The sequence below is a fragment of the Salminus brasiliensis genome, chromosome 13, assembly GCF_030463535.1.
Source record: "Salminus brasiliensis chromosome 13, fSalBra1.hap2, whole genome shotgun sequence".
Lineage (NCBI taxonomy): Eukaryota > Metazoa > Chordata > Actinopteri > Characiformes > Bryconidae > Salminus > Salminus brasiliensis.
In genome coordinates, this window is record NC_132890.1 from 32380095 (window position 1) to 32393522 (window position 13428).

The 13428-nt window shown below is 42.1% G+C and overlaps 1 protein-coding gene across 1 annotated transcript in view; it reads left to right on the top strand.

Annotated features, from left to right (window-relative positions):
* Positions 1 to 9461: 9461 nt before the first annotated feature.
* Positions 9462 to 13428, top strand: part of LOC140574873 (neprilysin-like) — a 54799-nt gene continuing 50832 nt past the window's right edge. The window contains exon 1 of the mRNA XM_072694927.1: positions 9462 to 9771. Within this exon, the coding sequence (XP_072551028.1) occupies positions 9543 to 9771 (229 nt within the window). The 5' untranslated portion in view covers positions 9462 to 9542. The remainder of the gene's footprint in view (positions 9772 to 13428) is intronic.

Sequence of the window (13428 nt, forward strand, 5' to 3'; positions counted from 1 at the left end):
CAATTGAATTGTGAAAAGAACAGTAAGTACTTGTGCCATTTGGCCTAAACACAATGAGCTGAAACATGTGGCCTTGGTTTGGTTTTTTTGGACAAAATTAAGCCTAGTTTTGGACTAAATTACACTGCTGACGTTAATTTTCTATTGTAAAACCACTTTCAGATGATGACTCCAGTCTGCATCTGGAAAAATGGGCCATACAAGCTTTATCTGCCACTTTAAAACAAATTGCTTTTCTCAGTGAAAGCAGCACGGGTCAGTCACAGTGAAAACACATTGAACTGTATGGCACATCACCTCGATATAGTCTCATCACCCACAGCACTATTGCTTTATGACCCTCAGTCACCCTCAGGGTGGTAATGGACTTTTTATTATCTATACAGTGTCATATACAGCGCCTATAAAATGTATTCACCCCCTTGGATGTTTTACACTTTTACTGCTTTTATAAATGGAATCATGATCAATATTATTCAGCTTTTTTTCTATTCCCCCACAAAATACAAATGTCAGTGAAAACAGATTTCTACAAAGTAATGTAAATGTAATAAAAATGCATCACGTAAAATAAGTGGTAATGATGCCTTAATTTCAGACAGCAGTCAGTCAAATAGAAGATGAATAGTTAATAATGTTAAATCAACTGTAAACTGTCCACAATAACTGTACTGAATCAGCCTGCTGATGTTGATTCATCATCCATTTTGCATCCGGAATTAATATTAAAATGACATTTTAACAAAACATCAACAGAAATCCAACACTACTTCATTCATCTTAACACCTTTAAACTCCAATTACTGCAGTAAATATGGTAAATCAGGCCTGCTTTATGTACAGCAAGGGTCCTTTTGTGAAAAACAGAAAAGGGAAAAGAAAAGTGAAAAGAGACTTTGTAGAAATCCATTTGCTTAAATACAGTGATGTGAAAAAATGAGTACACCCCATAAAAACATTGTCCTTCATATATATATTTATAAAATCTGAAAAATGCCTTTTGTAAAATATAATGAATAGAAATGCAATTTGAGGAAAAATAAGGACACCTCTGTGCCAGAATAGCTGGTATCCCCCATCCCCATTTTTATCTTTTATCTTTTCTCTATTAAAGCTTCTGTGTCTGAGCTTCGTTGTGTTCGAGGCTAAAGTTCTCAAAACTATGCTGAGATATTAGAAGAAAAGAAAACCTCCTCTGGACAGTTTATTAGGAAATAGTGTAAGGCCCAAGAATGTAAGGATGTACAGCTAGCATTTTAACTCATGATTAACTATAATTACTTAATTAACCACAGATTGTTGTGATTAACACCATTAAACCTTTGAATAGATTGACACCACTAAAAAAAAAAAAAAGTATATATATATATATATATATATATATATATGCTAGGAAATTGTAGATTTAAGTCAGTAAGTCTTTTTTAAGCACTTAGTGAGAATAACAAACACACACACACACACACACCCACACACACACACACACACATACAGCAACACATTCTCATTCACATCCCGGCATTAGGCTGTAACTCAGAGGCACATATCACAGAAACGCACAGCATGTTCCATTCGAAAGACAGCCCAGACTTCTCTAAGCAATCAATCCTGAGCTCTTTGATCATTATTGCCTGTGAATATTTCTACCCCTGCACACGCCCCCCCCCCCCCCCTTCTAATCAGAGCTACTTCAGCAGGAAGAGGGCCTATAAGACGCAAGTCAGCGAAGGCATTAATAGCTTGCCATTGTTGTGACTTCCTCTGGAGCAGTTCACCTTGACTGCACTTGGGGTGGCGATCTCGGGGGCGGTCACTTGTTGGTGTAGTGGTAAATTGGGGCTGGCATGACGCTTCCTCGTAGCCTGCGGTAATTCGAGGAGGACAGAAAGGCGCACTGAGAAATCTTGCTCTGGGGAGTTGGAGGAAGAGGAGGCCATGCCAGCATGTTAATACCAAACAGATCGTCCAGACGAAGGCATGGGAAGAGCACTGAGCCCCGGCAAAAGCCCGAATACCACAGCTCCCTAAAGGAATGCCTGCACAATTAGAGCGGGAGACGCTCCAAGAGATGGGGCACTTTAGAGTCAGGAGAAAGAAACGTGGAGAAAAGCTGAAGCACAGTGGGTCTCACTTTCTAGGCCTAGATGGTCACAGCACTGCTCAGGCCACTGTGTTCCATAGCCTGATTCAGGTGTACTATCACCAGCAATAGCTACGCTATATTGAACTTTAATACTGTCTAATTCTGACGCACTCTGAATTCTGGATTCGGGAATTTGTTAAAAAATACATGTTCAGACCTGAATATATTCAAAATTAATGACCAGTCTTGCTTTCTAAAATTGACAAACTCTTTTTTATGACGTTTTTGTCATTTCTGGACATTAAACCACATGGAAAATGTTGGAAGTGCTCTTATGTCGTCCAGCAAACACTCATAGAGAGTCTTGGTCAGTCTAAAAAAGGAAAGACTTTCTAAAATAGAAACTGTAGCTATTAATCTGGGTCTCGGCCTCGAGGGGTCCAGCACAGCTTTATGTCTTAGCAGTGACGAGTCATTACTTAATACAGTTCTAAGGGTTCCTGAAACTGGCGCCACAGGCCAAGACCAAAACTATTATCAGCAGCTGCTACGTGTTAAACATACCACCTTATTGCTGGTTGCCTTCGGCAGATGTGTGGAGTGGATGACGGAGGATGTCTGACCTCACACTGGTGATCAGGGCTGAGGAAAGTGCAGAGAAACTGTACTTAAGTGAAAGTATGGGTACCGTGACCAAATCTTACTCTCTTATAAAAGCAGACAAGTATGAGTCACTTCAGGTTTCTTAACGAACCACGCACAAAAAGAGAGAACCTTCGAAGAGTGTAAAGGTTCTACACCAGTTTAAGAGTCATGTGGAGAAGCTACTAAACTTACAGCTCTTTGAAAATGATGGGTTCTGCTTTTCCTTGCTGGTTCGTGTCACTTTGACTGCTCCCAGGAGCCGCCTATCTTAGCCTAGCCTAGCTTTGCACTGTAGCAAAAACACTGTAATTATTTTTAATTATTATTATTTTTTTTATTTATTACCTCTAGGCATGGTGTGAAGAGCTTAATAGGTCACAGCTGGTCAGATTTAGGTTAGCTTTCAGCCTAGCACCCACTCACTTTACCAGCTTTCCTGTGTTGCTTGGCATTCCCCAAGCTTCTCTGCACAGATACCTGTGGTGGCACTTCCCCCAGTCAGAACTTCCCTCTTATCCGGTTGGCCTAGAATTAGCTTAAGGCTTTTTAGCATCACTTCCACATTACTGAAGCAGCCATTGTGGTGGTGCAGTGGGCAGTGGTGGGGGCAGTGGTGGCTCAGCAGTTAGAGCACCGGGATATCGATAAAGGTTGTGGGTTCGATTCCTGTGCTTGGCTGCCACTGTTGGGCCTTTGAGCAAGGCCCTTTACCCTCTCTGCTCCTCAGGCGCTGGAGTTGCCTGCCCACAGCTCTGTGTGTGTGTGTGTGTGTGTGTGTGTGTGTTCACTACCACAGATGGGTTAAATGCAGAGGACACATTTCGCTGTACAGTGACAAATACGTGCACCTTTAGTTTTTGTAATTATTCCAGAGTCTTTCCTGGCTCCTATTGGCATAGTGTACCATTATCTAGCTGAACGGATTGAAGCTGGTCAGATAGGTTAGCTTTTAGCCTAGCACCAACTCACTTTAAAGGTTTTCCCATGGTGTATGGTGGTTCCCCAGCTTGCCTGCACAGATGCCTGTAGTGCCGCTTTCTCCAGTCAGCACTTATTCCTTCTCTGATCCAGAGTCTTTCCTGAAAATGTTGCTGCCCTCATTGTCTCCTCTTGGCACAGTGTTGGGTTAGCTAACTAAAAGATTGATTGAGGTTCATGGTATTTCAGCTCCGTAGTTTATTTACCAAGCCATGGCTAATACCGATTTCCATTCTAGGGCCTCTTTAAGTAAATGTACAAAGCTATACCTTAAAATGTATAAAGTAATACAGCAGTGAATTATACCAGACACCAGTTGCCTTTTACATTGTGGAAAGAATTCATGGCCAGCAACACAATTCAGATTCTTACAAGCTACATTCATAGATTTGAATGTATTGACTACAATTAATGTTTTTCCTTTTCCTAAAACGTTTCCATTTCAGTGCAAAGTTTTCTTACGAAAGTAACAGTCACCACTCCGAAAACCATTTTGCATTATGTTAAATTTCTCATTTTGGAAATATGTTGCTCATTTGCTGTCTGAACTTTGGTCAGCTGGAGCCAAAGAGCATGTTTTGTTGCCATGGCCAGTTTTGAAGGTTTAAAAATGTAATTTTTAAAGAAATCCCTTAACGCATATGCAGCTGTGCCACGAATGCAGGGCAAGACAGGGAGCCATGATGAAACACCCCACATTCTAACACCCTGGGAGTAGCTAGGGGGCTTGCTTGGGGGCAGTGGTAAAGGAAGCACATTCAGACACTAACAACCACACAACTAGCCCACACGGGGATCGGTCCAGAACATTCTGGCCTGTTCCCAGTATGATTCCCACTATGCTGCTCCCATAAGAACAGATTCCTCAAGAGGCCAGACAGTGTATCTTACTCTGACCTAACATCTCAACACTACTGGGGTGAGATATGAGAGGTCTATATTCAAAATACAGATGAGAGGTGAATTGTGATATGCGAAAAGTATTGGGACACCTGCTCATTTAATGATTCTTCTGAAAGCAAGACTATTAAAAAGAGTTAGTCCTGCTTTTGTTGGAGTATCGGCTTCTACTGTCCAGGGAAGAAGACTCTCTACTCGAATTCGGAGCATTCAAGCGTTAGTGAGGTCAGGATGTTGGATGATCACCACCCCACCTCATCATCCCCAACTCCCCAACTCATCGTAAAAGTTCTGGATGGAGCACCAACCATCATTCCAGATAACACAGTGCTCCACTGATTCACTGCTCAATGCTGGGGGGCTTTATAACCCTCTAGCCCACGCCTGGCATTAGGAGGCATAGTGCTAATAGGTTCATGTTTGTCTGCTCCAGAGAGTCCTATTCTTCTTTCAAAACGTCTCTATAAGGAACAGACCAGCTGTGCATCTGCATTCATTAGAAGGGGTGTCCACACACTTTTGGACGTGTAGTCTATGTAGTTATGGACTTATTTACTTTTTTAATCATGCCATTAAATTCTAGTAAAAACATCCTTATTTGTCGTATTTCAAGGCATCTGACAGCAGCGAGTCCACAGACATGTGAACAGCTAGACACCCATTACAGTTTCTAATCAGTGTTTCCTTTTTGCAGCGGCGGTGTGCATGTGCACAAAGCAAGTCTGTTGTTTTGCAGCTTGCTACATGCTTCAGGCATCACAAAGACATTCCATTTTGCCAGCTAAGCCACACAGTGTTTAAACAGAGCATTATTTGGTTGTGGGCTGTTCGACACAATGGATAAAATGTAACTGTTGAGGAAGATGAGCAAGGATGGATTAGCTTGTGAAAATGATCCAGCAGATAGGCAGTATACACCCAACTGGAATATGCCTGGACGAGTGAGCTTTGTTAGATCCAGCACATAGTCAAATATCCATTCATAGACAAACGAATGACAATTTATAGCAAATTCATACAAATCACATTACCCCTTCAAAGCAAACACTAAGTTTACTCCTCTCTTTGTTAAAAGCTTTTGTTTTCTGGCAGTAGTCAGACATTGAATCTGTGTAAGAAATCAGATTATGGAGGTAAAGTTATGTTCAATCACTGGTGCTTGGTGGTAGTGGTAATGGGGTGGTTTAGGGTGCAACATGAATACCAGTTCAATCTTGTCTCATGACATAGTCAGATCAGCCATAACATTAGTACCGCTGACAGGTTGGAAAACATTATTTTGTCTACAGTGGCATCTGTCAGGGGGTGGGATCTACATATGTGACAGCAAGTGAACCCAATTGTGACGGCTAAAGGACTGATTTACAAAACATCCAACAGGTACTCTCTTTATAAAGTACTGTCGCCTCGTACAGGGATAGCATGCTTACGCAAGCGTTTTCATGGACAGAAAGGCAGAGGGAGAGAAATCTCAGTTTTTAAAAATATCCGTTTATAAGTGGACGGGGCCTGAGATGCTTTAGGGGCCCTGTTTTTGTCAAATCAGTTTCATATGTGCTTCTAGATCGGATACATATCCTGTTTGGGGCATTACAACTGAGAACAGTCAGATTGGATATAGGAGTATAGTCAGATTGGAGAGTGATCAAAAGTCAGATTGGATATAGGAGTATAGTCAGATTGGAAATTGGACAACAGTCAGATTGGATATAGGAGTATAGTCAGATTGGAGAGTGATCAACAGTCAGATTGGATATAGGAATATAGTCAGATTGGAGATTGGACAACAGTCATGATTGGATATAGGAGTATAGTCAGATTGGAGAGTGATCAACAGTCAGATTGGATATAGGAATATAGTCAGATTGGAGAGTGATCAACAGTCAGATTGGATATAGGAATATAGTCAGATTGGAGATTGGACAACAGTCATGATTGGATATAGGAGAATAGTCAGATTGGAGATTGGACAACAGTCAGATTGGATATAGGAGTATAGTCAGATTGGAGATTGGACAACAGTCAGATTGGATGTAGAACAACAGTCAAACTGGAGATACTGGGTTGGAGATTGCACAACAGTCTAAAATCTTTCTATCGCCACTTCCACCATGAATTAGTGTTACTGTGGCATTAGCAGCTAACCTTAACATTAGCACCAATACGCCATACAAAAGCCTTAATGCACGTGACCTTTCCCAGCCTTCGTCTTGCTTAAATAATGAACTACTGAGCAGCTACTGCTCAGAGCAAATCGTCTGGTTGACAGTGCCTTTTCCTGGTACCTAGATGTTGCTATACCTAGTCCCTATGTAGTGCTCTACATAGGCCATGCGAATAGGGCCTGGGCCCATGTATTATCCAATATGTCTAAAAAGAGAAAATTGAAATTTGGTCTGTAGGCACAGATCTGTGCTGGACACTATTTGAGTGTAGAAGCCATCGTTTCATGACTCACAGCGCATTTAATGACTGGTTAATATGACATACACTGTATGTCCAAAAGTTTATGGACACCCCTTCTGATGTATGAATGAATGTATTCAGCCATGTGAAGTTTACACCAATTGCTGACACACATGTGCAAATACACACACACACACACACACACAGCTTGTCTAGTCCCTGTAGAGAAGTATTGCCAATAGAATAGGACTCTCTGGAGCAGATAAACATGACCCTATTGGCAACATGCCTCCTAATGCCAGGCGTGGGCTAGAGGGGTATAAACCGTTCCAACATTGAGCTGTGGAGCAGTGGAGCTGTATTCTCTAGAATGATGGTGTTGCTCCATCCATCCATCCATAACTTAAAATAAGTTACTGGATTCAATCAAATCCTCACAATAATGCTCCTCCAACATCTAGTAGAAACAGTAGAGAAAGTTACTCCAACAAAAGCAGAATTAACTATTTTTTTACGATCCATGATTGTTGATGACACAAAATATTGAGCCGCTGTCCCAATACTTTTGTCCATGCAGTGGACAAAATGCCCAGCTTCGTGGTACTATTCTGCTTTTATTCTGAAGGGAGGTACTGAGGAAGAATGCGGAAATGACGTTTTTGGCGTTCCTCTCGTGCTCTGGGCAGTGTGTTGAATCCGTGGCATGTGGCAGGGTTTTAGTGTCCCCTACTGCACCGCGGCAACAGAGCATTTGTGAAGGACGTGGGAAATGATAAGCAGCCCCCTACGCTCCCTCCACCTGGGTCACTGCATGCCTGAGATAATGGAACACTGTATGTGTGTATGTGTGTGTGTGTGTTTGTGTGTGCTGCCATATATATATGTGTGTATATGTATACAAATGCAAATGGCAAATTTTTACATATAGACTTTTGTATGCACACACACACACACACACATATATATATATATATATATATATATATATATATATATATATGAATTGGATCAGTCCAATTCAGATAACTCTTGTGTATATATTTATATTTATATGTTTTGACCTCACAATCTGGTTGATTGTTGAACTTGATGCTTGGACAGTTCTAGGGTTCTATCCGTACCACAAACAGTGAGCCTTACTGCTCCTCCTTTATGCCTCGTCCATGTCCAGTTCCGTCTATTAGTAAGTATTTTCCTGTTGTCTCTGTATCCTGTGCCCTATATACTGATCATATTAAGTGTCTTTGGGTTTTTGAAACACGCTAAATATAATAATAATGTATTATTATTATTATTATTATTATTATGGAATCAGCAGCATACAGGGCTCAACATGTACCTTAAAGAACCTCCACTAGTCGGTCCTGGTGTTTCAGAATTATTACCATTGCAGAGCAAAAAACAAATATATATAAATTCACTGTTTTTACATAGTGTAAATTCACAGCTGCAGGGTGGCACAACAGTCTAACTGCAGCTCATTACATATAAGGAGATTGTAAGTTCTAAAATCACAGCAAGGCCTCAACACTACATTTTGGAATTACTATCGTTGCAGAGCAATAGAACATAACTCAGGGAGTGTGCAAACAGTTACTGTATAATTTCAAGCTGCCCTGACTTTACATTATTTACAGTGTTTATTGCCTTTACACGTAAAGTACAACAGCGCTGGTATCTTCACACATCCCAGCTTAGAAAGGCAAGGTCAGCTTCAGTGACCCTGGAGCAGAGAGGGTTCAGTGCAGACATGGAACTTAAACCCACAGGTGAAGTGAAAAGCACTGATTATTTTCATCTACAGAGGCTTCATCTGTCAAGGGGTGGATCTACATATTAGGCAGCAAGTGAACGGTCAGTTCTTGAAGGTGATGTGTTGCTGAAAGCAGGAGAAAGGGTCAAGCTGAAGAATCTGAGCCACTTTGACGATGGCGGCTAGAGCACTGGGTCAGAACATCTCCAAAGCATCAGGCAGGTCTTGAGTGTACCAGTGTTTCTGGTATGCAGTGGTCAATATCTACCAAACTTGGTCCTTAAAGGCCCCAACTTCCAAATGACTGGACTTTAACGATCTGCTGCTAAGGTCTTGGTGCCAGGTACCACAGGACGCCTTGGGTAATCCATGCCTGCAAAGGCCAGATCTGTTTTGGCAGCACAGAGTGACCTCCTGAGTGATATTAGGCAGGTGGTATTAATGTTATGGCTAATCGGTTTTAATGTTATGGCTGATATATGCCCCTTAACCCCGCCAGCTCCTTCCCCTGTGCTCTCTTGCTTCCCTGCTCCTCTTGAAGTCCTCCTCAGTCGCACGCGCTGGTCGCAGGTCCCTCTTTAGAGCCTCCTGCGGGGGGGGGGGGGGGGGGGGGGCAGCATTAGACAGCAGCGCGCGCGCACACACACAAACACAGACACACACACACACACACACACATACACATACACATACACTTCCAACGCTGGCTGTCTTCAGATCTGTCTCTGCTCGCGGCTCGTGCTGAGGTTGTGTGTGCAGCGGGGTCCAGCTGAGTCTATGATAGAGGAGTACCAGTCACACACACACAGACATACCCTGACACACACACACACACACACACACACACACACACACACATACCGAGCGCGCGCGTGTAGCGGAGCCGAAGACACCGAGCACGAGGTGCGCGCGCGCTCTGCTCGTCTTTCTCGCGGCTGTGGATGGACGGCTGACCGCTCGGTGATGCCCATTTATATCATCGACCGCAAATTTCCAGAGACCCCTGGTGAGTCTTGATTTTGTGTATTTGTGAGTGTGTGTGTGTGTTCATGTGTGTGTGTTCGTGTGTGTGTGTGTGTGTGTGAAGGGGGTTGATTTTTTTCTATTGCCACAAAACGCACGCGCTTGCAAACGCAGCGTTAAAGTTTCTGCTATAAGCCCGCGTGCGTGCCGCTACTCGCAGTGTGTATGGCATGTAGGTTTGTGTATGTGTGTATATGTGTGTGTGTGTGTGTGTGTGTGTGTGTGTGTGTGTGTGCGCGCTCGGGGGGTGCACGTTCAGGTGCTTTTGGATCACCGGTTAATTATTCAGTTATTCATCCTAATGCAGAAATCACTGTAAATGATTGGCCAACTGTTCAGTTTAGTACATCTGTGGAGTCCCACAGGGTTCAGCTGTAGGGTTGCTGAAACTGATGCTAACTGTGGCAGTAATGTAGTGAAGAGAGTGAAGAACAGAAGTATGACCATTTGCACAGGCTTTGTCCAAGGCTTGGGTTCCCCAATCCCGAATAAGTTAGTCATCCCAATCATCCCAGCTTTATTAAATCTTTACTAAATTGCTCGAGTATTAACCTGTTATTACTTATAAACAGTGTGGATTGTGCAGTCAGTCAGTCGATTACACTGAGTTTAATATGACCCTCCTCTACAGTCCTCCTTCAAAGGGTTAATCTTCAATCGCATCATCCATCATGTACTATAGACTGGTGCTGGACCCACTGTGAAGGTAAAGCTTGTGAAGTTATGAGAGTAAGGGGTTAAAATGAGAGCCAGCCGACAGGTCCTTAGGGTTTAAGGGGTTAATAGGATCAGTGGAGAGGTCAGCTTTTGTCTTCACTCCCAGTGTTTTCTGCTTTCTGATGGTGTTAAGAAGGCTGCTGCAAAGAGCTGGTGGGTGTTACGGTGGGCTTCACTGCTTGCGGGCAGCTGGTGGGCTGCTCCAGCTGATTTGGTTTTGGCTTTTTTTTTTTTTGGCCTTTGGAGATAAAGCAGCTTCATGTAGCCAAGCTCCTCAGTGCTATCCAGGTTCAGTTCGGTTCAGTTCAGTTCAGTTCAGTTCAGTTCAGTTCAGTTCAGATCTGATCAGTTCAAGCTCCTCAGTGCTATCCAGGTTCAGTTCGGTTCAGTTCAGTTCAGTTCGGTTCAGTTCAGTTCAGTTCAGTTCAGTTCAGATCTGATCAGTTCAAGCTCCTCAGTGCTATCCAGGTTCAGTTCGGTTCAGTTCAGTTCAGTTCAGTTCAGTTCAGTTCAATTCAGTTCAGTTCAGTTCAGTTCAGTTCAGTTCAGTTCGGTTCGGTTCGGTTCAGTTCAGTTCAGTTCAGTTCAGTTCAGATCTGATCAGTTTGGTTCGGTTCGGTTCGGTTCGGTTCAGTTCAGTTCAGTTCAGTTCAGATCTGATCAGTTTGGTTCGGTTCGGTTCGGTTCGGTTCAGTTCAGTTCAGTTCAGTTCAGTTCAGTTCAGTTCAGATCTGATCAGTTCAAGCTCCTCAGCACTATCCAGGTTCAGTTCGGTTTGGATTCGTTCAGTTCAGTTCAGTTCAGTTCAGTTCAATTCAGATCTGATCAGTTTAAGCTCCTCAGTGCTATCCAGGTTCAGTTCAGTTAAATTCAGTTCGGTTCGGTTCAGTTCAGTTCAGTTCGGTTCGGTTCGGTTCAGTTCAGTTCAGTTCAGTTCAGTTCAGTTCAGTTCAGTTCAGTTCAGATCTGATTAGTTCAAGCTCCTCAGCACTATCCAGGTTCAGTTCGGTTTGGATTCGTTCAGTTCAGTTGAGTTGAGTTCAGTTCAGTTCAGTTCAGTTCAATTCAGATCTGATCAGTTTAAGCTCCTCAGTGCTATCCAGGTTCAGTTCAGTTCAGTTCAGTTCAGTTCAGTTCAATTCAATTCAATTCAATTCAGTGCTATTAAAATAATCAGTTCAGTTCAGTTCAGATCAAATCAGTTCAGATAATTTCCTCTCTACTTTAACACTATCCAGATAATCAGATCAATTCAGTCCAGTTTATTTCAGATCAATTTCAATCCAATTCAGATAAATTTAATTCAGTTCAGCCCAGCTTTGTCATGGTCGGCATAACAGACAGTTATACATTTGGCAAAAAGTTTAACCTATGGGACTGAACTCCCAGCAGATACTGCAGAAGAGTGACCAGCAGTTAAAGGAATACGTCAGTGTTCTTCAACCTGATCTCTTTCAAACTATCAGTCACTACAGACACTAACCTGCATGTTCATCTGCACTCAAATAAGAACTCGAAAACCTGTTGATTCAAAACTTATTTCTAGTAGAATAGAAAAGGCAACTATCGTCTGAAGTAGAAGAGTGTGTAAGGTAAATTGGACACTACAGCCATTACACTCCCAACAATGCACGTCCTAGCATGAGTCAGACATGAGAGAGCGTCTTACCAAAGCTGTTCTTAGGAAGTTTCATCCAACTTCACAAGCCATTGCCTTCTATTATAAGTGCATTAAGTCACTGGGTGACTTTCTCCTAAGTACAGAGAAACATGTTGAAATAATAGTAATAATTGTTGGTGGTAGCTGACAGTACGGAAAAGGTGTGTCTGATGAAGATTAGGACTGTTCCTTTAAGGCAGGGCACACTGGGAGCAGAACCGGGCAGTTTAATCCTTATGTAGTCTTAACATTGTGTATACTCCCTCTGTCCTAGGAGTCAGAAATGGCCCAAAGAGAATTTAAGTACCCTGGTGGTACAGCTTTCATGGTCGATATCATTGGTGTATATATCATATATTGGTGTATATAGTTATATATAACCCTCATATATATATAATATAATATATATATGATATATAATATATAAATATATATATATATATATATATATATATATATATATATATATATATAACCCTATATATATATATATATATATATATATATATATATATATATATATAATATGTATGAGGGTTTTCTCAGCTGCTAAACACAGTGGCAGGTCATTTTTGACCCCTAAGACAATGTAAGGACCAAGACTGTACTGAATATACTACTACTATTGTGTGTATAAATATATATGTGTGTGTGTGTGTGTGTGTGTATGTATGTGTGTGTGTGTGCAATGAGATTGGAATGTGAAAGTGTTCTTGGAATGCAGAAAGTGTGTGATGGTGGTGTTTTCAGCGGGTTACACTAGTGCATGCCTGTTGGACTGTGGAGGAGTGTGTCACTTCCTCTAGGTCTGTGTGTGTCGAGTTCTAGGGAAAATCGTGTCAACCTGACATACACTTGGAGATCATACACACTGATCTTGAAGTGATCTGGGAACTTGTTGGTTCTGGGTGCAGTGTGTATGTCTGCGAGAGAGATGGTACACACGCATAGGCAGTATATGTGTAACATGTGGTGGGAGGTGTGTGGATGCGTGAAGTCCCAACTGCAGCCCCATGCTGGGCGTTTTACACAGCACTGAGTGCAGGAGAGCAAGAGTTAGAGCTTTCTCCCCCCACTCTCTCGAACGATGAAGTGCTTGAGGCTGATAGTTCTCCTAGTGGTAAAACTTGGCACATTAATGTGTTATTGTACACGTGCTAATGCTGTGAAGTTTTTAATGTTGGAACATACAGCCAAAGCTATTTTTAGATTTGTTATTTGATATTTGAGGTATTGGGAACAATTAATTAATATCATTATAAT